Source organism: Oncorhynchus mykiss, chromosome 1 (assembly GCF_057628025.1).
Source record: "Oncorhynchus mykiss isolate SJ-2025 chromosome 1, ASM5762802v1, whole genome shotgun sequence".
NCBI lineage: Eukaryota > Metazoa > Chordata > Actinopteri > Salmoniformes > Salmonidae > Oncorhynchus > Oncorhynchus mykiss.
This window is the reverse complement of record NC_143022.1, coordinates 14,302,825-14,329,125: the sequence shown is the minus strand read 5'-3', so window position 1 is coordinate 14,329,125 and position 26,301 is coordinate 14,302,825. Positions and strand designations below refer to the sequence as shown.

Below are 26,301 nucleotides of genomic sequence, written 5' to 3'. Positions count from 1 at the left end.
ATTTTCTTTCATATTCCCATTTTGGGGATTTAGGAGTTCGCCACATGAAATCCTTTGTTCTCTCTGCATTTTTCTCTCTGCATGACCAGGGGGAGAGAGTCTCTGCCAGGAATTTATTGCCTGAGATAACATAACCTGGGTGTAGGAGAGTGACAGAGAGGGGTAAGCCACTCTCTATACCCAGAAAGGGCCACGTCATAACACTGTCTCACTTGGGTATTTTGCACAAAAACTATCTGGATAATCATGGGGGCCTCAAGGGAAAAATGAGACGGTGTGGGTGCCTCAAGGAAAAAAATGGTGGTCCCAGTCCGTCCCTGCTCACAATCTAATCAAATGTAAATAGTCATTGTTCAACTTTCTCCCAAACTCACAGACCACAGTCCCATCAGATGGACACAAATGGCCACTATGTGTCAGGGCAAACCAACAGTAATATTTCCTAACACTCCTCATAACCTTCCATTTAAAAGGAGACAATAATTTGATTTGATATGATTTGATCTCCAGCACCTGCTCAGTGTTGGATGTAGGCAGGCTCAATATTGGATGTGGGTAGTGTCATGACGTGGCCCTTTCTGGGTTTAGATTGTGGCTTCCCCCTCCCTCACTCTCTCCTACACCCAGGTTCTGTTATCTCAGGTCGTATATTCCTGGCGGAGACTATCCCCCTTTTCATGCAGAGTGAGACCACAGATTTCACGTGGTTGAACTCAAATCCCCAAAATTGGAAAATGAAACTACATGTCCACTTGTGAGAAGGTGGGAAGGGTCCGTGGACACTTAAGGGACAGTTATGTTAAGTATGTTTCATTTGGTTACCTCATGAAGGACAGGAAACACACATAATCTCTGAATGTGTACATTTCTCAATTATGGTGTTTGCATCTAATTCTTGTATAAAATGAATAAGTAAAGATGAAACTATTTGTGAAATGATGCAATATGTTAACCTTTAATTTTGAGAGAATTGTAGTCCCTTTAAAGTTTAACTAAGTCATTGCCCGCACAGACATGATCTGGCGTCATAGAACCGCCTTTTGTATTGTTACAAATAAAAACCCCTCCTGAGGGAATCCTCTTGAGGTGGCACAGGTTTGAGTACCAAGACTAAGCAAACCCACAGCATGAGCTGTGATTGCGAAAAGTTATTGAATTCCTAACCGTACCATGTGGAACCTTGGCTACACGGCTGGAAATGATTAAACTCTGAGACTATCGATCCCTACAAAATAAGAGCAAATCTTAGATACGAAGTATTGTACATTTCTGAATGGTACTCTGAGGTATCCATTCTAACCACAAAATACTTTGATCTTCAGGGAAACAGAAAGAGAAAGATTAACATTTCAATGTATATAATTATAAACTGTGCAATGAATTCATTTTGTCTTCCCCGCTCTTTCTCAGTCCACACCAACTTCCCTTTGTCCACCAAGCCGTCATATCGGTTTAGCCCACTAGGGAATCTTCCCTATAATTGTTAGTAACCAATATCTACTGTTTGTTTGTTTATGCATTTATGTGATTATTTAGTTAGTTAGTAAATAAATTATTACGCCACGTTTGGAATGAGACCAACGTGAGGTAAAGAACAATTCATTAATAGAAGACTAATTGATCGAGTTATATTCTGAAAATTATACATTTGTAATTTGAAGATTTTCCTTGGTGCCACAACTTCCTAATTAATTATATTTACATGATTAGTTTAATCACGTAATAATAATTACAGAGAATTGATTTGATAAAATAACAGTCTTCACTTTTAATGATGTCAAAGACACGACAGTAGGCTCAGTATTGGATATGGGTCGGCTCAGTATTCGATATGGGTCGGCTCAGTATTGGATATGGGTCGGCTCAGTATTGGATGTGGTTAGGCTCAGTATTGGATGTAGTTAGTGTGGTGGAAGAATTTGGGGTGAGCTGTTGTAACTTCTCAAGGAATATATTCTGTGTTGGACTGTGATATAATGAATTTCATGGACCCCTGTTATGTCTGCACCCTAACACAAGGCCATTATGTTCCAGAACTGTTACTCTTTGAGATCTTCCCTGTGAAATCAGAGGTAGATCTCCTCTGCAGCTGCTTGATTAAATATGTTTCTATTATATCATTCAATAGTGTCTGTCTTAATCTTTGGATCGAGTTTTCCACAACATTTGGTGTCATGAGGTAAGAGTTAAGAGAAAAAAAATCTCTGTGAGGGACTGTCTGTCTGTGAGGGACTGTTTGTTTTCCAGCCAAGCCTTAATGGTGAAAGATCTCTTGTCCTCCTCATCCACAAAATGTTGGGGTTCAATTTGGCAAAACTATTTTCCTATAATAATGAATCTGACCAGTGAATGGTAGGATCTAAAGAAATTGATCCTAAGGAAGCCTAAGGAAACTGGTTCGGAGGAATCTAAGGAAATTGATTCAGAATTGACATTGATCAATGGGAGTAAAACCTAAGGAAACTGGTTCGGGGGAATCTAAGGAAATTGATCCAGAATTGACATTGATCAATGGGAGTAAAACCTAAGGAAACTGGTTCGGGGGAATCTAAGGAAATTGATCCAGAATTGACATTGATCAATGGGAGTAAAACCTAAGGAAACTGGTTCGGGGGAATCTAAGGAAATTGATCCAGGGAGTAAATCTAAGGAAACTGATTTACATTAAATGCTAGTCATAATATGTATATAATTAAATACAAGCACAATATGTACTGTATAGCCGATTTTCAGACATGAGAGGAAGTGAATTGAAGGATAGAGCATGTTTAACGAAGTTGGTAGAAGTAAGTGAGAAGGTTGAAGGTAATTACAGGCATGTGACTGTAATTGTTTGGTTTGTATTAGGACGGGTTGAGTATAGAGAGAAAGTGATTGACCAGTGGTGGAATTGTGGAATAGTGTCGGTTGAGAGACGTCGTTGGATAAAGAGTGATTGAGTAATAAAGGTGCATATAATGGTTTACGAGAGTGTTGATAAAGTAACAATAAAAAAAATGGAGAGAACCCCAAAAATGGAAGTTCTTCAGTGTAATAATACAGGACTAAGAAAACAATTTGAAATTATGGGTGGTAAACCCTCGGAGAGTACTGATAAACCGTCCCCTCCCCCCAGCTCCTCCTACACAGCCTCAATCCCCACCACCAGTGGTTTTGTATCGTCCACTGAAAATAGAAGCCCTAACAGCAGTGTTACACCGCTACCCTGCTTGAGTAGATTAGACCAAAATGACATCCTGTGTTATGACTGATGGTTTAGATGCCCATGGTTTCTCGAGCAGAATGACTTATATTTCAAGCACTCTGGAATGGCGTCTGATGCAGAGGGAGTTAACTGCCCCCTGGTATCAGTATATGTGTGTGGGTTACCAAAGAAGGCCTTTGAGCTACTCAAACAAATGACTCCAGGTTGGCAGGCTAAAACCCTACTGGAATTACTATCCTAGCTCAGCATTAGATGGAAACTATTAAGGATAAATCCACCAAAATGTACTGTGGATTACAGGCAGCTCAGCTGCAGGTTTACACGGAAGGCGCTTTTCAACCTGGGGGCCGCTCCAGGGGTCGTGGGCACGGGCGGAGTGACTGGGTGGCGACAACGGAGCAGCCAGAGGGGATAGAAGCAGGGATAATAGGAGTAGAGATAATAGGAGTAGGGATAATAGGAGTAGAGATAATAGGAGTAGGGATAATAGGAGTAGAGATAATGAGAGCTGTTTCTTTTGTCTCAACCCCACCCACTGGAAAAATGAGTGTCCAAGTAGATTGGAACCGCAAAGATGAGGATACAGATCAGAATAGGGACGCCCCTCAGGGGAAACAACATCTTTAATACAGCAATACCCACAGATAAAAGAAGACCAATATAGCCCAAACATTATGGTAAAAATACAAGGGAAAGAAATTCCGTTGTTGGTAGATACGTGAGCCACTACATCCACTTTTGGTAAAGTTACAGGACCTACCCCTAACCAACAAAACTATAAACGCTTATGGGATTTCCTCAAACCTCAGTAATACATTTTGAAACAAACACATGCCCTGTTCAATAGGACCAATTCATGTTGAACATGATTTTCTGTATTCACCCTCTCAATCGCTTAGGTTCTAAACCAATTTGTGAGTAGGCAACATTGAAAGACAGTGATAAAGACAGTCAAATTGAAAGATTCATGGTACTATCAGTTCTCAAATTGAATGTGTGCTGACAGTATGCGAATGGTAATATGTTATTAGTGGCTTTCAGATAGCACTCTAATAATGCAATATCTTAGTAATTTGAAGGATGGTAATATAGGCATAGTACTCCCGAATATTGCATTTTTAGGACTGATTAAGATGTAGATGTTATTTTTTCTTCAAGGTCCACTACCACGTTTCCTGATGAGTTTAACAATGATTCTCTCTCCCTTTGAAATTCTTCCAGAGACAGGTGCCTTGGGAGAGCAGTTAGTAAAACTCTGCAGTACTTGGCTGTTACGGGAGCACCCAAATTAAGTAAGGCCTGGCCATTTGTTTGTTGTTGCCCTTTCATTTTTACCACACACACACCAGCATACACACACACAACCCCCTCATTTATAGTTATGAATATTTGTTAGTGGTGTTAATACCATGCCTGATTTATCGTGTGGGGTTCTGCACGGTTAGAAAGGACGCACCTTAAAGGGTACCCAAATAAAATGACTTGCGAGAAGGAGAGAGACAGGGTGCTGCCACTAAAGGAGAGAGACAGGGTGCTACCACTAAAGGAGAGAGACAGGGTGCTACCACTAAAGGAGAGAGACAGGGTGCTACCACTAAAGGAGAGAGACAGGGTGCTACCACTAAAGGAGAGAGACAGGGTGCTACCACTAAAGGTGAGAGACAGGGTGCTACCACTAAAGGAGAGAGACAGGGTGCTACCACTAAAGGAGAGAGACAGGGTGCTGCCACTAAAGGAGAGAGACAGGGTGCTACCACTAAAGGAGAGAGACAGGGTGCTACCACTAAAGGAGAGAGACAGGGTGCTACCACTAAAGGAGAGAGACAGGGTGCTACCACTAAAGGAGAGAGACAGGGTGCTACCACTAAAGGAGAGAGACAGGGTGCTACCACTAAAGGAGAGAGACAGGGTGCTACCACTAAAGGTGAGAGACAGGGTGCTACCACTAAAGGAGAGAGACAGGGTGCTGCCACTAAAGGAGAGAGACAGGGTGCTACCACTAAAGGAGAGAGACAGGGTGCTACCACTAAAGGAGAGAGACAGGGTGCTACCACTAAAGGTGAGAGACAGGGTGCTACCACTAAAGGAGAGAGACAGGGTGCTACCACTAAAGGAGAGAGACAGGGTGCTACCACTAAAGGAGAGAGACAGGGTGCTACCACTAAAGGAGAGAGACAGGGTGCTACCACTAAAGGAGAGAGACAGGGTGCTACCACTAAAGGTGAGAGACAGGGTGCTACCACTAAAGGAGAGAGACAGGGTGCTACCACTAAAGGAGAGAGACAGGGTGCTGCCACTAAAGGAGAGAGACAGGGTGCTACCACTAAAGGAGAGAGACAGGGTGCTACCACTAAAGGAGAGAGACAGGGTGCTACCACTAAAGGAGAGAGACAGGGTGCTACCACTAAAGGAGAGAGACAGGGTGCTACCACTAAAGGAGAGAGACAGGGTGCTACCACTAAAGGAGAGAGACAGGGTGCTACCACTAAAGGAGAGAGACAGGGTGCTACCACTAAAGGTGAGAGACAGGGTGCTACCACTAAAGGAGAGAGACAGGGTGCTACCACTAAAGGAGAGAGACAGGGTGCTACCACTAAAGGAGAGAGACAGGGTGCTACCACTAAAGAAAGTACAAAGGTTCCTTGAATTCCATTATGGTATAAAATAATTTCCTTATGGAGTTACAATTATTCTAATTGTATTTGTTATTCAGATTTTGTTTATTTTTATTTCACCGGCAGTGTTTTGTTTTGGAGGCACACATAGGGGCGGCATGTAGCCTAGTGGTTAGAGCGTTGGACTAATAACCGAAAGGTTGCAAGATCAAATCCCCCGAGCCGACAAGGTAAAAATCTGATGTTCTGCCCCGGAACAAGGCAGTTAACCCACTGATCCTTGGCTGTCATTGTAAATAAGAATTTGTTCTTAACTGACTTGCCTAGTTAAATAAAGGTTAAAAAAAAATCACAGTATGAGTCATGTGTCCAAAGGGGGAATGTTAAGTGGTTGTAGAAAAGTACGCAATCAAATTTACTACGACAGCTGCACAAATCTGTGTCTAATTTTTCAAGAACACAATGCATGAAAGCAAGTACCGACCTCTTTGTCTAGCCTATCAGTCCCCTGGGACTCTTTAATAAATATGTAAATTGATTTTGTTCACATGCCTGCCTGTAAAATAAAAAATATATGTTGGTAATGGTTGACAGCTATTCCAAATGTATTGAAGCCTTCCCCACATCAAATGAGGAAGCAAAGACTGTGTCTAAGTGCTTGTTACAAGACATTGTTACACGATTCGGTGTACCACAAAGTTTAGATAGTGATAAGGGGACACAACTTGAAGATAATGAAAGAACTACAGTGTATTGTGACATGTATTGTGTACCGTTTCACCCGGAAAGTTCTGGACTTGTTAAACACTATAATGGAGTTCTGAAAAATAAAATGGCAATATGGGTGCTCAAACAGGATTTACCTGGATGGATGTGCTACCCATCACCTTGTTTTCAATGTGTTTCTACCCAGTCAGGAAAACTGGCCTCAGTCCACATGAGGTACTGATGGCCCATCCCATTAGGACCCCCACGTCACCACCAGCTGCAGTCCCAGATCTGCATCTGTTGGATGACACTATGATGAAGCACTGTATAGCTCTGACTAACTGTATTCGAGCTGTTCACTCACAGGTCTCTGCTGCCCAAACTCCCCCAGACGACCGTCGCCATCACGATCTCCAGCAAGAGGTACGACAGAGGTGAACCTTTGAAATCCAGGTGGAAAGGACCACATCAGATCGCCCTAAGTGCTTAAGGGAAAGACACCTGTATCCATGCCTCTCACTTTAAGCAAGTAGCAGAGCCAGAAGAAGATGTTACTCTTTATACACCTACAGCCCAGTAGGGGCTCTCTGCTTACCCTGGGACCTGCTACAGCCCAGTAGGGGCACTCTGATTACCCTGGGCATCCTCTGGGTGGTAGCAGACTTTGATCAAGAGGCGGCTGAACATACTAGTAAGCTCTCCCTGACCTCTCTGCTCCAATGAGAACCGGTTTCCTCAGGGGGATGACCACACTGACCTGAACCTGCACCCTGGTGACCCCGCATACCTGAAGAGAAGAAAAAGAGGACATGAACATTAGGGGGTTTCCCCCGGGGTCGAACACTTTCTTACAATTAGCTAGTAATGTCTCTGGGCTACAGAATGTATCAGATTGTTGGGTTTGTGGAGTGTTACCAGACAGTGCTGAGACTATAACATCAGATTGCTGGGGTTGTGTAGTGTTACCAGACAGTGCTGAGACTATAACATCTGATTGCTGGGGTTGTGGAGTGTTACCAGGCAGTGCTGAGACTATAACATTAGATTGTTGGGGTTGTGGAGTGTTACCAGGCAGTGCTGAGACTATAACATCAGATGGTTGGATTTGTGGATTGTTACCAGACAGTGCTGAGACTATAACATCAGATGGTTGGATTTGTGGATTGTTACCAGACAGTGCTGAGACTATAACATCAGATGGTTGGGGTTGTGGAGTGTTACCAGACAGTGCTGAGACTATAACATCAGATGGTTGGATTTGTGGATTGTTACCAGACAGTGCTGAGACTATAACATCAGATGGTTGGATTTGTGGATTGTTACCAGACAGTGCTGAGACTATAACATCAGATGGTTGGGGTTGTGGAGTGTTACCAGACAGTGCTGAGACTATAACATCAGATGGTTGGATTTGTGGAGTGTTACCAGGCAGTGCTGAGACTATAACATCAGATGGTTGGATTTGTGGATTGTTACCAGACAGTGCTGAGACTATAACATCAGATGGTTGGATTTGTGGATTGTTACCAGACAGTGCTGAGACTATAACATCAGATGGTTGGGGTTGTGGAGTGTTACCAGACAGTGCTGAGACTATAACATCAGATGGTTGGATTTGTGGATTGTTACCAGACAGTGCTGAGACTATAACATCAGATGGTTGGATTTGTGGATTGTTACCAGACAGTGCTGAGACTATAACATCAGATGGTTGGGGTTGTGGAGTGTTACCAGACAGTGCTGAGACTATAACATCAGATGGTTGGATTTGTGGAGTGTTACCAGACAGTGCTGAGACTATAACATCAGATGGTTGGGGTTGTGTAGTGTTACCAGACAGTGCTGAGACTATAACATCAGATGGTTGGATTTGTGGAGTGTTACCAGACAGTGCTGAGACTATAACATCAGATGGTTGGGGTTGTGGAGTGTTACCAGACAGTGCTGAGACTATAACATCAGATGGTTGGATTTGTGGAGTGTTACCAGACAGTGCTGAGACTATAACATCAGATGGTTGGGGTTGTGTAGTGTTACCAGACAGTGCTGAGACTATAACATCAGATGGTTGGATTTGTGGAGTGTTACCAGACAGTGCTGAGACTATAACATCAGATGGTTGGATTTGTGGATTGTTACCAGACAGTGCTGAGACTATAACATTACTGGCGATACCCCTCTGTGCTTATGAAATATTTTTATGGTCCAAAGCAGGTAATCTTACAGAGAGAGAACTTGATTGGGTGGAGAACAAGGTTTTTAATATGAGAAGATTTGATTTGAATAATCCCACCTGTCTGCCCAAGCAACCCATCACCCTGGCCTACTCTCCCCCAGGTTACGTGTTATATAGCACCAGTTGGGGGAAAGTCAGTGGAAGTAAAACCTCTCTGTCTACAAAAACATAACCCTGCCCTCACTGTTGAAAAATGGAACATTCCCTCTTAACATGTCATTGGGAATACGTTATGAACTTAAGAATGTCAGTGTGTATGCTAAACCTACTTCCTCAGTAAATGGAACTATGTAAAGTATGTGTGTAGGGGGGAAGTGTACTATTATCAGCCTACAAATTGGTCAGGGTCCTGCTATGCTTCCTATGTTGTTCCCGCTGTGCGTGCTACCCCAGTACCCCCAAATCCCCCTCTCTTTCAATTGTATAGAAGGACCATTGTAGTTGGCCCTGCAAAATGTTTTTTTCTCTGCATTAATTCCAAATTATGGCATGACGTCTGTGATTGATTCCATTCAAGAACTGGCCAATGACGTACGTAGAAAGAATGGTTAATGCTACTGCCACTGCTTTGGAAGAATTAACTGCTGAACTTGTTGCTCCACATACATTGGTTTTACAAAATAGATAGGCTTCGGATATTCTCCTAGCGGATAAGTATGTGTGGTGATGGGGACAGAATGTTGTACTTTCCGGATTCCTCCAATGGGCTTTCTGAGTCTGTTGCAACTATCAGATACTGTAGGTGGTAGCCACTGTAAACAATCTAGATAACGATTGGGGTTGAGATCTGTTTGCATGGGGAACATTGGAACTCTCATGTTGCAAGGTCTACTAAACCTGGTTGGAGTCCTTGTGCAATCATTCTGTCTGTTCTCATGCCTGATGACATTGGTGAGGAGATTATGTGAAACAGCAGTATCTCCTCCTCCCCAGATGGTCATGCCCACAGAAGTAAACTTGAATGACCTGACGGATCTCGCCACTGTTTCACCCTTTATTGGGGATCCAAATTGCCCTATTGGATATGATAGTGCCTACTGCCAGCGACATGACCTCGATCCCTATGAATAAAATAAATCTTTATTTGTCATATGCGTCGAATACAGTGAAATGCTTAACCAACAATGAAGTTTTAAGAAAAAAAGTGTTAAGAAAGTATTTACTAAAATAAACTGAAGTTTATAAAACACTTTTTAAAATAAATAATAATAATAATTAGGAGCAACAATAAAATAACAGTAGCAAGGCTATATAAAGGGGGTACCGGTATAGAGTCCATGTGAGGGGGCACTGGTTAGTTGAGATAATTGAGGTAATATGTACATGCATTTTGAGGTAAAGTGACTATGCATGGAGAATGGGGTGGGGACAACACAAATAGTCCAGGTAGCCATTTGATTAACTGTTCAACAGTCTTATGGCTTGGGGGTAGAAGCTGTTAAGAAGCCTTTTGGACCTAGACTTGGCACTCCGGTACCGCTTGCCGTGCGGTAGCAGAGAGAACAGTCTATAACTAGGGTGGCTGGAGACTTTGGCAATTTTTTGGGCCTTCCTCTGACACCGCCTGGTATAAAGGTCCTGGATGGCAGGAAGCTTGGCCCCAGTGATGTACTGGGTTGTACTCACTACCCTCTGTAGTGCCTTGTGGTCGGAGGCCGAGCAGTTGCCATACCAGACGGTGATGCTCTCGATGGTGCAGCTGTATAACTTTTTGAGGATCTGAGGACGCATGCCAAATCTTTTCAGTCTCCTGAGGGGGAGGGTGGTATTTAGTCTCAGGGTCCATAGCTTAGTGATGAGCTTTGAGGGCACTATGGTGTTGAATGCAGAGCTGTAGTCAATAAATTGCATTCTCACGCATGTGTTCCTTTTGTCCAGGTGGGAAAGGGCAGTGTGGAGTGCAATAGAGATTACATCATCTGTGGATCTGTTGGGGCAGTAAGCAAATTGGAGTGGGTCTAGGGTTTCTGGGATAATGGTGTTGATGTGAGCCATGACCAGCCTTTCAAAGCACTTCATGGCTACAGACGTGAGTGCTATGGGTCGGTAGTCATTTTGGCAGGTTACCTTCGTGTTCTTGGGCACAGGGAACCCCCCTTTTCCTCAGATTGTTATTATTAAGTTACCTTTCAGTAGTTCCATTCAGACCACTCCTTTCTGTGTAACATGTCAATGCCAATATCCCAGAAACCAGAAAGCTTTAAGTTCTGTCTGACAACAGCTCAGATATATCATGTATTGTGATGCTTATGGTTTCCATGGCAACAAATGGGGAATTGTGGTGGCTGAATTTAGGGTGAGCTGTTGTAACTTTTTAAGGCATACGTTCTGTGTTGAACTGTGATGTTATGCCTTTCATAGTCCTATTATATCTACATCCTAATGTGACAGGTGTAAAATATACTTGGTGTATTTCACCGAAAATCCCTCATATTTATTTAAATGTATTATTTTAAGGTTATTTTGAGATATATTACATTACTTTCAAGAGTGAACTATTTTATTGTATTTATTTTCTAATATTGTGTTAATGCTGTGATGTCATCAACAGGAGCCATGCTCTTACTCCTCAGTTTGCTCAGAGCGTGATGAGGAGAGGTATGTGTTATGTATGCTCCGGTCTTTTGAATGCACATGTTCACAAATGCACAGGAAAAGACAAGTGTTGCATTGCTGTTTATAGGAATATATAGTAATGTGAATGGGGACAATGTTCGAGTGAAACTTCACAAGGCTAGCCCAGCTACCGTTAGCTTTGTTGGGGGAGAGGGTCTCTTTCAGATGCAGACATCGTGAGTTTTCTGATCATTTTCTCAGGGTGTGAGTTGGGGTGGGCATTCTATTATCTATTATTTGTATTTCTGTTTTGGCCGTGTAAGGTTCTCAATCAGGGACAGCTGTCTATCGTTGTCTCTGATGGAGAACCATACTTAGGTAGCCCTTTTTTTCTCAACTGTCTTTGTGGGAAGTTGTCTTTGTTGGAAGTTGTCTTTGTTGGAAGTTGTCTTTGTTGGAAGTTGACCTTGTTGGAAGTTGACCTTGTTTAGGGCACATAGCCTTCATGGTTTGTTTTGCAGTGTTTATTGTTTGGTTCGGCGTCTTTTCCAAATAAAGAGAAAATGTACGCTGACCACGCTGCACCTCGGTCCTCTTCCTTCAACAGCCGTGACAAGGAGAGGCAAATGTACTTGTATGGGAGTTCAGAACGGCAGCATTAACTTTTGCCTTGTATTTGTATCCATTCCATTCAGTCATTAAAAGAGAGACAACCGGTAGAATTGTGTCCAGAGCCTTGTCTTCCACCTACACCTCACCAGAACACAACGCAGAGAGGTACAGGTACAGAGCCAGTTACACTAACACAAGGCCATTGTGTTCTGGAACTGTTACTGGTATAAATAACTGTTGTGTATCAATATGATTGTATTGTCACCTCTCACTATATAAGGGACATGGAACCATTTACTCTCAGAGTTCTTCCCTGTGAAATCAGAGGTAGATCTCCTCTGCAGCTGCTTGATTAAATATGTTTCTATTATATCATTAAATAGTGTCTGTCTTAATCTTTGGATCAAGTTTTCCACAACAGTAGGCTCAGTATTGGATGTGAGTAGGCTTAGTATTAGATGTGGGTAGGCTTAGTATTGGATGTGGGTAGGCTCAGTATTGGATGTGGGTAGGCTTAGTATTGGATATGGGTAGGCTATGTAATCTTTTCCTATACTGAATCGTAGAAAACAGTTTAGTCCCACTGGAGGATGATATTTTTAAGAATCACCACCAAAACATCTTAAAACCATTTCCCCTACAACCAGGGTCTATCCAAATTTGTAATTTCTGTAATTTAGCGCCAGAGTATATCTATATCAGTAATGGGGATTTGTGTCATGCTAGAAATTGCTGCTCAGGAGATTAAAGTGTCAGACTATGATATGGAACATTGGCTGTTTCTCCTCTGACTCAACTTAAAGAGGTTTCAAATCCTGACACATACTGTAACGCATCCACAAACTGTAGGCTTTCTAAGGGGAGAAAGTTTAGCATTGTTGAAAGGATTCCCAAGTCAAATATGCAGGACAAGACTGTTCATTATTTGTTTACCAAGTACACCACCGTGGCACTTTTGGTCCTATAAAACTCATACTAACATTTTCCAACAAGAACAAAGAAAGCTGAATTGAATGTAAATACAGTTTGTAATCACAAACTGTATTTTGTATCACCCAAAACCTTATTTCCACCATATTTCCCAACCTTTGTTTATCGTCTGTATTTAACCAGGTAAGGTCAAACATAATCACCATGTCGCCCGAGAGTGTGATTACAGGGACGGGACAAATTGAGAACCAGGCTTGTTAAAACCCAGCTTGTCCTTTAAAGCCCTTCAATCCAACCGTTCCACTCCAGGGATGGTCATTGGTGTGCTGAGCACATGTTCCAGGTCTCAGGAGGACGCGGTGCACATAGCATGAAATCCGAAGGGTCGTCTTTGTGGCCCCAACCTTTTTGGGATTCCACCTCAGCACTGGCTCTCATGGTGTAGAGGCAACATGAACAGCAGAGCAGGCAGCAGGCCAATAACCTCTCAGCAGCAGCCGGTACAGGAGAGCCACGGGAGGGCCTGGGTGGAATTCTAAAACAAGCACTGTGCTCTTTCACCCACGAGGAGTGGACAGATAGCAAGCTGCGGCTCCTTTACTATGAATCAACCTGCAGGGTTGGGCTCGAATAGTATGCTCTCATCACTTTGATCGCCTCATTTGTACCATCCATGAACTATTAATGCTCTGTACTGTTAATATGCCTTTGGCTTTTTGTTTTGAAGTTTGGCTTTAGAAACAGAACGACTCATTGCTTGGAGTACGACTCATTGCTTGGAGTACTGCCATGCTGGTCTACTTGGCCCTTCTCTCAAGCCTCCATCTGCTTCAGAAGCCCCAGCAATTGTGTAGCCTCTTGCAATGCCTTAGACAAGGATATTGAAGAGATATACTACAAATGTATGCATACAATACAATAACCTTTCATATTTGTACAATACAAAAAGTGACTTTAGGTTTTAATTGTGACGTCCAATTCCAAAAGATGTTGGAAAACCAGAGAAAAAGTATGTTCAAACTGTGCAGCCATAGAACAGATAACATTTTCATATGAATAAATGTTATCCTTATATACAGTACATAGTTTTTGGGTAATATACAGTAACAACAGGCTCTTTTTGAAACATCCAGCGAACGGTTCTGGTATGAATCACCACATAAATTATCAACCTAGTACTAACACATTCTCGAGACACTTCCTTATGGGTATACACTGGCATAAATCAAGCCAAATTCCAATAAAATTGTATTGGTCACACACACATATTTAGCAGATGTTATTGCGGGTATAGATAAATGTTTGTACAAAATAATACAGTATAATAGAATACAGTATATACATATTAAATGGGTAAAGCAGTATGTAAACATTATTGAAGTGACCAGTGATTCCATGTCTATGTATATATGGCAGCAGCCTCTAAGGTGCAGGGTTGAGTAACTGGGTGGTAGCTGGCTGGTGATGGCTATTTAACAGTCTGATGGCCTTGAGATAGAAGCTGTTTTTCAGTCTCTCGGTCCCAGCTTTGATGCACCTGTACTGACCTGGTCTTCTGGATGATAGCGGGGTGAACAGGCTGTGGCTCAGGTGGTTGATGTCCTAAATGATCCTTTTGGCCTTCCTGTGACGTTGAGTGCTGTGGGTTTCCTGGAGGGCAGGCAGTGTGCCCCCGGTGATGCATTGGGCAGACCGCACCACCCTGCGGTTTAGGGCGGTGCAGTTGCCATACCAGGCGGTGATACAGTCCGACAAGATGCTCTCAATTGCGCATCCATAAAAGTTTGTGAGGGTGTTAGGGGCCAAGCCAAATTTCTTCAGCCTCCTGAGGTTAAAGAGACGCTGTTGGTTATCAGGCCTATGATTGTGTCGTTTGAAAACTTGACGATTGAGTTAGAGACGTGTGCAACCACGAAGTCATGGTTGAACAGGGAGTACAGGAGGGGGCTGAGTACGCACCCTTGTGGGGCCCCTGTGTTGAAGATCAGTGAAGTGGAGGTGTTGTTTCCTATCTTCACCACCTGGGGGAGGCCTGTCAGGAAGTCCAGGACCCAGTTGCACAGGGGGTTCAGACCCAGGTCCGAGCTTGATGATGAGCTTGGAGGGTACTATGGTGTGGAAGGCTGAGCAATAGACAATGAACAGCATTCTTACATAGGTACTCCTCTTGTTCAGGTGGAATAGGGCAGTGTGCAGTGCAATGGCGATAGCATCGTCTGTGGATCTATTGGGGCGGTAAAGCCAATTGAAGTGGATCTAGGGTGTCAGGTAAGGTAGAGGTGATATGATCCTTAACTAGCCTCTCAAAGCCCTTCATAATGACAGAAGTGAGTGCTATGAGGTGATAGTCATTTAGTTCAGTTACCTTTGCTTTCTTGGGTACAGGAGCAATGGTGGACATCTCGAAGCAAGTGGGGACAGCAGACTGGGATAGGGAGAGATTGAATATGTCCGTAAACACTTCATCCAACTGGTCTGCGCATGCTCTGAGGATGTGGCTAGGGTTAACTCTCTTAAATGTCTTATTCACGCCGGCCACGGAGAATGAGAGCCCACAGTCCTTGGGAGCGGGACACGTCGATGGAACTGTGTAATTCGCATAGCAGGCGAAGGGGTTTAGCTTGTCTTGAAGAAAGACGTCGGTGTCCGCGATGTGGCTGGTTTTCCCTTTGTAATCCGTGATTGCCTTGAGACCCTGACACATATGTCTCATGTCTGTTCCATTGAATTGTGACTCCACTTTGTCTCTGTACCTATGTTTTGCTTGTTTGATTGCCTTACGGAGGGAATAACAACACTGTTTGTATTCGACCATATTCCCAGTCACTCTCCCATGGTTAAATGCGGTGGTTCATGCTTTCAGTTTTCGATTTTTGGTTTGACTAGGTTTTAATAGTCACAGTGGGAACAACATCCGCTATGCCCTACCTAATGAACTTAGTCCCCTTGTCCGTGTATACATCAATGATATTACCAGAGGCTACCCGGAACATATCCCAGTCTGCGTGATCAAAACAATCTTGAAGCATGGATTCTGATTGGTCAGTCCAGCGTTGAATAGACCTGAGCATGGGTATTTCCTGTTTGAGTTTCTGCCTATAGGAAGGGAGCAGCAAAATGGAGTCATGATCTGATTTGCCCAAAGGAAGAGCATGGGAGGGCCTTGTAGGCATCCTGGAAGAGAGAATAGCAGTGGTTGAGTGTTTTCCCAGAGCGAGTACTACAGTCAATGTGTTGATAGAACTACAGTAGCGTTTTCCTAAAATGTTCTTTGTTAAAATCCCCAGCTACAATAAATGCAGCTTCAGGATATGTGGTTTCCAGTTTGCATAAACTCCAGTGTAGTTCATTGAGGGCCGTTGTAGTATCGGCTTGAGGGGGAATATACACGGCTGTGACTATAACCGAAGAGAATCCTCTTGGGAGGTAATATGGTCTGCATTTGATTGTGAGATATCCTAGGTCAGGTGAACAAAAGGACTTGAGTTTCTGTACATTATCACAATCACACAATGAGTAGTTAATCATGAAACATACTCCACTGCCCTTCTTCTTCCCGGAGAGTTCTTTATTCCTGTCTGCGCAATGTACTGAGAACCCAGATGGCTCTATGGACGAGGAGAGTATAACTGGAGAGAAACACGATTCCGTAAAACAGAGTATGTTACAGTCTGATGTCTCTCTTTGAGGAGATCCTCGCCCTGATCTGGTCTACTTTATTGTCCAGAGACTGAACATAAGCGAGTAATATACTCAGAAGCGGTGGATGGTTTGCCCGCCTCCTGAGTCGGACTAGAAGTCCACTCCGAATACCTCTTCTCCACCGGTGGCGTCTTGGAGCAGCCTCTGGGATACTTTAAATTGCCGTGGGAGGGTGAGAACAAACGATTACATTTGGGAAAGTCGTATTCCTGGTCGTAATGCTGGTGAGTTACCACTGCTCTAATATCCAAAAGTTATTTCCGACTGTATGTAATAACACAAAAAACATTCTGGGCAAATAGTGTAAGAAATAACACACAAAAAAAACAAAATACTGCAAAGTTGCTTAGGAGCCAGAAGCAGAGCTGCCATGTCTGTTGGCTTCATCTTACTTGCAGCTACCCACTTCCTTGAAGTCTACTTATCCAGCAGCAGCTTGTACCAGTCCACTTCTTCCAGACACTCCCATATGGGACACAGGGAGAGGATGGGGAAAATCAGTTGGATTTTGGTGCAGGTCTACAATTTGGTTTCTGGTGTCCTTTGACAGATCTTTGGTCTTGGCCATAGTGGAGTTTGGAGTGTGACTGTTTGAGGTTGTGGACAGGTGTCTTTTATACTGATAACAAGTTCAAACAGGTGCCAATAATACAGGTAACGAGTGGAGGACAGAGGAGCCTCTTACAGAAGAAGTTACAGGTCTGTGAGAGCCAGAAATCTTGCTTGTTTGTAGGTGACCAAATACTTATTTTCCACCATAATTTGCAAATAAATTCATTAAAAATCCTACAATGTAATTTTCTGGATTTTTTTTCTCATTTTGTCTGTCATAGTTGAAGTGTACCTATGATGAAAATTACAGGCCTCTCTCACCTTTTTAAGTAGGAGAACTTGCACAATTGGTGGCTGACTAAATACTTTTCCCCCCCACTGTACATATCTCCCTGGCATATTACATAATTTACGCAGCAGCATACAATACATTTTTGGACTCACCTTGTTGTGCTCTGCTCACTTGGGCAAATTTTGCCATCAAACTTCGTCATCAAAGTCTGGCATTCTCTGGATTTATGGTGCTTTCAAGACAACTGGGAAATCTGAAGAAAAAAAACAAGGTTGAATCATGATGACGTCAGTGATCTTCAGCTCTAGAAAGTTCCAAGTCGGATGACCGTTCAAAACTGGAGCTTGTTTTTTCCCCGAGTTCCCAGTTGTCTTGAACTCACTGAAGTCTGACATTTCCCAGTTCCGAGTTCCCAGTTGTCTTGAACACACTGAAGTCTGACATTTCCCAGTTCCGAGTTTCCAGCTGTTTTAATCATGGCAGAAGTCATGCTGGATTGACAGCATAGCCAATGTTGAATGTTTATAATTTTAGGCTTGGAAAAGAGACCCTTAAACCCAGACTTGGACCACACACCCACTCCACGGAATAGCAGGCTAGTGATTACTTTGCAATGCTTGCAGTTAGCCACAGATTCCTTCCAAACCACTCATTGTTGAAGTTGCGATTTCCAACGTGTTGTGTAATGTTTATGTCCAATGGCCAATGAGCGCAGATTAATTTTATCTATAATTTCTCTTCATTATTTCTCTTCAATAGACAAGGTTAGAAAAGGATTTGCCAGTAGATTGTCTACTTGACTATGACTGCTAGCTTGCTAGCTAAGATTTTGAAAGTATGATGTAGACATGATCTGTCTAATCAAAGCTACTGTAGATATAACGTGATTTGACGTCATTTTATCTGTGACCAATGACCTTGAGCCTTCTTAGATGGGCACTTCTAATGTAACTCTATGGCAACACCCAAGGGGCTTGAATTCTTTAGCTCTACCTGCAGATGATTTTGTGGTGACGTAGTGTCCCCATGAGTGACAGAACACTGAGCCAATCACGGTGCAACTAGAGAACATTACCAACCCCTATGCTCTGTATTTTCCACTGGCTGCCCCACCACCAGAGAAAGCACTAAGCTAGTCTGAAACACCTGAATTTTGGATCTACCTTACTCAAGAAAGCAAAAAAGAGAGTTCATATACGGCTTTATTAACTCAATTATATATTTATTTTTTTACATTGTTTAGAAACTGATATGTGACACGTATTAATGCCAAAACAACATGCAAACAGGGGGAGGAAAAAATGTATAATCCTTTTTTTGATAAACAGGTGGGGCTCAAAACAGGTGGTGCTCTTCCCCACCTGCCCTGAATGACGGGTCACCACTGGTCCTGTGGACGTTTCTGTCTGTCTGTCTGACTGTTTGTCTGGTATCAGGAGACAGCTGTAGCAGGTGTGTGTGAGCTCCTTCCATTGAGAGTGGAGGACGGGATCCAGTCTGGCTGGTAGAAGTGGATGTCATACTTCTGGGCCCAGTTGGCGAACACCGTTTTCTCCGTGATGAAGCTGTGGTGGCCGCCGCTCTGGTTGTGCTCGTGGGAGAGATACAGGGAGCACTCGTCTGGGCCAGAGGGCTCATAGTAATGATACGGCACCGAGAGATGAGAGGGAGTACTGTGAAAAGAGGATGAGAAGAGAGAGAGGAAGAAAGGGGAATACGGAGGGAGAAAACGGAAGAGGTTGGAGACAGAGAGTGAGAATGGACAGGGGAGTGATGGAGAGATAGATTAACAGAGAGAAAAAGGGAAAGTGTGCATGCGTGCGTGAGAGAGAGAATGAAAGAATGAGGAAAGGAGTGTTAAACGGAGGGAGAAAGAGGGAAAGAGAAAGAGAGAGAGATGAGAGAGATATCATAAAAATATTTCTTAGCCATGAGAGCCCTGTGCTCATCAAAGCTAGTCCCATGATCCCTGTGATGATCCTGAAAGTATTACACTCAGTAGACTCGGGCCTCAAGAGGGGCGTTTGAGCCAACATGAATCATCCAAACAGCAAAGGCATTTGATATGGTCCCATGGACCTGCCTATGGATATCAGCTTAATGTCTGAAGCTACTGTAATCCTCCATCAATCTACAGGCGGCAGACAGCCTAGCAGCATTGGGCCAGTAACCAAAGGTCACTGGTTCGAATACCCAAGCCGATAAGGTGATAAATCTGTCTGTACCCTTGAGCAAGGCACTTAAACCTAATTTGCTCCAGGGGTGCTGTACTACTACGGCTGACCCTGTAAAACAACACATTTCTAGTCAGGATATTCAGGACACAAGCAGGTACATTGTATTTGCCAGAATATAAACATTTATAAAAAATGGTAGTAAAAGTTACCTATGGAATGCTCTATAATTTTAGTAATTAATGCTCAAATAAAATAAAAATAAAAATATACAATACCAGTCAAAGTTCGGACACATCTACACATTCAAGGGTTTTCCTTTATTTAGACTGTTTCCTACATTGTAGAATACTAGTGAAGACATCAAAACTATGAAACAGCACATGTGGAATCACGTCGTAACCAAAAAAGTGTTAAACTAATCAAAATATATTTTAGATTTAAGATTCTTCAAAGTAGCCACACGTTGCCTTGATGACAGCTTTGCACACTCTTGGAATTCTAACAACACGCTTCATGAGGTAGTCACCTGGAATGCATGTCCAACAGTTTTGAAGGAGTACCCACATATGCTGGGCATTTGTAGGCTGCGTTTCCTTCACTCTGTGATCCCACTCATCCCAAACCATATCAATTGGGTTGAGGTCGTGTGATTGTGGAGGCCAGGTCATCTGATGCAGCAATCCATCACTCTCCTTCTTGGTCAAACAGCCCCTACACAGCCTGGAGGTGTGTTTTGGGTCATTGTCCTATTGAAAAACAACTGATAGTCCCACTAAGCGCAAACCAGCTCATATGGGGTATCGCTGCAGAATGCTGTGGTAGGCATGCTGGTTAAGTGTGCCTTGAATTCTAAATAAATCAGCAAAGAACCCCCACACCATCACACCTCCTCTTCCATGCTTCACGGTGGGAACAACACATGTGGAGATCATCCGTTCATCTACTCTGCATCTCACAAAGACAAGGCAGTTGGAAACAAAAATCAGAAATTTGGACTCATCAGACCGAAGGACAGATTTCCACCGCTCTAATGTCCATCGCTCTTCATTTGGCCTGCAATCTGAGGTGCAGTTAACTCTAATAAACTTATCCTCTGCAGCAGAGGTAAATCTGGGTCTTCTTTTCCTGTGGTGGTCCTCATGAGAGCCAGTTTCATCATAGCACTTGATGGTTTTTGCGACTGTGCTTGAAGAAAGTTTCAAAGTTCTTGAAATGTTCCTTATTGACTGACCTTCATGTCTTAAAGTGATGATGGACTGTCGTTTCTCTTTTCTTATTTGAGGTGTTCTTGCCATAATATGAACTTTGTATTTTAGCAAATCTTCTGTATACCACCCCTACCTTGTCACAACACAACTGACTGGCTCAAACGCATTAAGAAGGAAAGAAATTCCACAAATGTACTTTTAACAAGGCACACCTGTTAATTGAAATGCATTACAAGTGACTACCTCATGAAGCTGGTTGAGAGAATGCCAAAAGTGTGCAAAGCTGTCATCGAGGCAAAGGGTTTCTACTTCGAAGTATCTCACATATAAAATATATTTTGATTTGTTTAACAATGTTTTGGTTACTACATGATTCCATATGTGTTATTTCATAGTGTTGATGTCTTCACTATTATTCTACAATGTAGAAAATTGTAAAAATATAGAAAAACCCTTTAATGTGTAGGTGTGTCCAAACCTTTGACTGATACTGTGTATAGTATTCATGTTTTATATCTGTGTCCATATTGTCCATGAGTTTCTAGTGGATAGACCATATTGTTCAAGAGAAAATAGCCTAATTAATGAAAAAAGTACTCTATCTAATCAACAATGTCATTATTTTCAATAGATTCTGCAACTCTTCCAATTAATTACTTTTTTTCACAACTGCCAGCAGTTTGGACAAAGACATGTTTACATAGAAAATACATATTTACATAGAAAAATAAGTAACCCAAATATGAAGGATATTTAATGCTGAAACGCTTATATTAAACACCAAAGGTATTCACTAAGTGTTTTTTTTAAAAAATATATACAGTGGGGCAAAAAAGTATTTAGTCAGCCACCAATTGTGCATGTTCTCCCACTTAAAAAGATGAGAGAGGCCTGTAATTGTCATCATCGGTACAATTCAACTATGACAGACAAAATTATTTTAAAAAATCCAGAAAATCACATTGTAGGATTTTTAATGAATTTATTTGCAAATTATGGTGGAAAATAAGTATTTGGTCACCTACAAACAAGCAAGATTTCTGGCTCTCACAGACCTGTAATTTCTTCTTTAAGAGGCTCCTCTGTCCTCCACTCGTTACCTGTATTAATGGCACCTGTGTGAACTTGTTATCAGTATAAAAGACACCTATCCACAACCTCAAACAGTCACACTCCAAACTCCACTATGGCCAAGACCAAAGAGCTGTCAAAGGACACCAGAAACAACATTTTAGACCTGCACCAGGCTGGGAAGACTGAATCTGCAATAGGTAAGCAGCTTGGTTTGAAGAAATCAACTGTGGGAGCAATTATTAGGAAATGGAAGACATACAAGACCACTGATAATCTCCCTCGATCTGGGGCTCCACGCAAGATCTCACCCCGTGGGGTCAAAATGATCACAAGAACGGTGAGCAAAAATCCCAGAACCACACGGGGGGACCAAGTGAATGACCTGCAGAGAGCTGGGACCAAAGTAACAAAGCCTACCATCAGTAACACACTACGCCGCCAGGGACTCAAATCCTGCAGTGCCAGACGTGTCCCCCTGCTTAAGCCAGTACATGTCCAGGCCCGTCTGAAGTTTGCTAGAGAGCATTTGGATGATCCAGAAGAAGATTGGGAGAATGTCATATGGTCAGATGAAACCAGAACTTTTTGGTAAAAACTCAACTCGTCGTGTTTGGAGGACAAAGAATGCTGAGTTGAATCCAAAGAACACCATACCTACTGTGAAGCATGGGGGTGGAAACATCATGCTTTAGGGCTGTTTTTCTGCAAAGGGACCAGGACGACTGATCCGTGTAAAGGAAATAATGAATGGGGCCATGTATCGTGAGATTTTGAGTGAAAACCTCCTTCCATCAGCAAAGGCATTGAAGATGAAACGTGGCTGGGTCTTTCAGCATGACAATGATCCCAAACACACCACCCGGGCAACGAAGGAGTGGCTTCGTAAGAAGCATTTCAAGGTCCCTGAGTGGCCTAGCCAGTCTCCAGATCTCAACCCCATAGAAAATCTTTGGAGGGAGTTGAAAGTCCGTGTTGCCCAGCAACAGCCCCAAAACATCACTGCTCTAGAGGAGATCTGCATGGAGGAATGGGCCAAAATACCAGCAACAGTGTGTGAAAACATTGTGAAGACTTACAGAAAACGTTTGACCTCTGTCATTGCCAACAAAGGGTATATAACAAAGTATTGAGATAAACTTTTGTTATTGACCAAATACTTATTTACCACCATAATTTGCAAATAAATTCATAAAAGTCCTACAATGTGATTTTCTGGATTTTCCCCCCTCATTTTGTCTGTCATAGTTGAAGTGTACCTATGATGAAAATTACAGGCCTATCTCATATTTTTAAGTGGGAGAACTTGCACAATTGGTGGCTGACTAAATACTTTTTTGCCCCACTGTATATATATTTTTATTTATTTCACCTTTATTTAACCAGGTAGGCTAGTTGAGAACAAGTTATCATTTGCAACTGCGACCTGGCCAAGATAAAACAAAGCAGTGTGACACAGACAACAACACAGAGTTACACATGGAATAACATGGAACAAACAATAAACAAGCCAATAACACAATAAACAAGTCAATGACAAAGTAGAAAAAAAAGAAAGTCTATATACAGTGTGTGCAAAATGCATGAGGAGGTAGGCAATAAATAGGCCATAGGAGCGAATAGTTACAATTTAGCAGATTAACACTGGAGTGATAAATGAGCAGATGATGAAATGCAAGTAGAGATACTGGTGCAAAAGAGCAGGAAAGTAAATATAAACAGTATGGGGATGAGGCAGGTAGATTGGGTGGGCTATTTACATATGGACTGTGTACAGCTGCAGTGATCGGTTAGCTGCTCAGATAGCTGATGTTTAAAGTTGGTGAGGGAAATATGTCTCCAGCTTCAGCGATTTTTGCAATTCGTTCCAGTCACTGGCAGCAGAGAACTGGTTGGAAAGGTGGCCAAATCAGGTGTTGGCTTTGCGGATGATCAGTGAGATACACCTGCTGGAACGTGTCCTTGTTGTTATCGTGACCAGAGAACTGAGATTAGGCGGAGCTTTACCTAGCATAGACTTATAGATGACCTGAAGCCAATGGGTCTGCCGACGAATATGTAGCAAGGGCCAGCCGACTAGAGCATACAGGTCACAGTGGTGGGTGGTATAAGGTGATTTGGTAACAAAACGGATGGCACTGTGATAGACTGCATCCCGTTTGCTGAGTAGAGTATTGGATGCTATTTTGTAGATGACATCGCCAAAGTCGAGGATCGGTGGGATAGTCCGTTTTACTAGGGTAAGTTTTGCGGCGTGAGTGAAGGAGGCTTTTTGCAAAATAGAAAGCAGATTCTAGATTTGATTTTGGATTGGAGATGTTTAATATGAGTCTGGAAGGAGAGTTTACAGGCTAGCCAGACACCTAGGTATTTATAGTTGTCTACATATTCTAGGTCAGAACCGTTTAGGGTGGTGATGCTAGTGGGGTGGGCGGGTGCGGGCAGCGAACGGTTGAAAAGCATGTTGATGTTTTTTTTTTTAGGATATGGCCACATCAGAGGGCCAAAGATAATAACAGACACCTGTGATAGTCTAAATTACCCAAAAAGACCAAAAGAAAATGTTAAGTTTCCAAAATTCTGGTAGTTTGCTGGTAAACTTAGAAAGTTTCCAGTAATTTACCCTACCTTTGCAAATTTATATGCCAGTTAATAATCTATTAGTACAATTGGGGTAATAATCCCTATCGAACAGCACTTCACAGAACCCAACCCACCTGCAGAAGTCCGGAGCCACCATGCCATAGACATTGACCCTGTCACACAGTTCCAGGGCAATGGCCATGGTGAACCAGCCAGTGGTCAGCCACGATTTAGAGGTCTTCCTGGATGAGGTGAATGGAGAAAAGACATGTTCAACAGAATGTACTGCATGATTCAATAGAATTGAATGTTAATCACGCCAAAACCTCCCTATGTAGTGTTCGCAGTGACATCCGTTCTGGCCAAGGCCCTCAATTTATTTGGTAATTTTTAATACCATAAGTTTTCACACTGCCATATTCCTAATTTACATGATTTGACATGAAATGACGGTTTCAAGGCCAATAAACAGCCATCAAACTGGTGCCCCCTGTAATATGGAGCCCTCTCATCTACTGAGCCATCAAGGCTAGTTTGTCGGGGCTAGACCTGCCACACCTGCCGGCCATACCAGCCCCTCGCTGGGGGATATCCCAGATGACAGCGGAGCCAATCGTGTCTGGGCTCATCCTGTGTGCTGTTGGCAACGTCTGCCAGATAGAGTGCCAGGGAGAGTGCAAGCCAGTGAGAGTCTGGTAGGACCTGTAATCGGTTTCTGCTTCCAACTCTGACTCAGCGACATCATCTTGTGAGGCAGTGTAGTGCTTCTGTAACTTCCTGTCAACAGTTAATGAAGACACCAATTATCTTGTAGTATCATAGCATATGTATCTGTCATGTAGCTGCTGGAGCTAATTTGGATTGCTAGAGATAATCTGTCAGCATCTATTAATGATTAGTATGTTGGGTTGGCTCGCCATGACATAAATGTTTAAGCGCGTCACTTACTGTAGGCTAGCTACCAAGCCTATGATGCTGTATCTGACTGACTGACTGAGCTGAGCAGACATTGAAATAGCACATGCCCAACATACAGAGCAACATTGTGTATTCATACCAATTGGATGTACAGTTGAAGTTAGAAGTTTGCATACACTAAGGTTGGAGTCATTAAAACTAGTTGTTCAACCACTCCACAAATTTCTTGTTAACAAACTATAGTTTTCGCAAGTCGGTTAGGACATCTACTTTGTGCATGACACAAGTCATTTTTCCAACAATTGTTTACAGACAGATTAATTCACTTATAATTCACTGTATCACAATTCCAGTGGGTCAGAAGTTTACATACACTAAGTTAACTAGGCCTTTAAATAGCTTGGGAAATTCCAGAAAATTATGTCATGGCTTTGGAAGCTTCTGACAGGCTAATTGACATAATTTGAGTCAATTGGTGGTGTACCTGTGGATGTAGGTCAAGTTCTACCTTCAAACTCAGTCCCTCTTTGCTTGACATCATGGGAAAATCAAAAGAAATCAGCCAAGACCTCAGAAATGTTTTTTGTAGACCTCCACAAGTCTGGTTCATCCTTGGGAGCAATTTCCAAATGCCTGAAGGTACAAATAATAGTAATCATCTGTACAAGTAATAGTATGCAAGTATAAACACCATGGGACCACGCAGCCATCAAACCTAGAGATGATCGTACTTTGGTGCGAAAAGTGCAGATTAATCCCAGAAAAACAGCAAAGGACCATGTGAAGATGCTGGTGGAAACAGGTACAAAATTATCTATATCCACAGTAAAACCAGTCCTATATCGACATAACCTGAAAGGCCGCTCAGCAAGGAAGAAGCCACTGCTCCAAAACCACCATAAAAAAGCCAGACTACGGTTTGCAACTGCACATGGG

General features: G+C 42.7%; 1 protein-coding gene across 1 annotated transcript in view; it reads right to left on the bottom strand.

Annotated features, from left to right (window-relative positions):
* Positions 1–18,629: 18,629 nt before the first annotated feature.
* Positions 18,630–26,301, bottom strand: part of LOC110537039 (alpha-N-acetylgalactosaminide alpha-2,6-sialyltransferase 5) — a 39,153-nt gene continuing 31,481 nt past the window's right edge. The window contains exons 4-5 of the mRNA XM_036944295.2: positions 24,582–24,689; positions 18,630–19,081 (exon numbers count right to left, since the gene is read on the bottom strand). Coding sequence (XP_036800190.1) covers positions 18,841–19,081; positions 24,582–24,689 — 349 coding nt within the window. The 3' untranslated portion in view covers positions 18,630–18,840. The remainder of the gene's footprint in view (positions 19,082–24,581; positions 24,690–26,301) is intronic.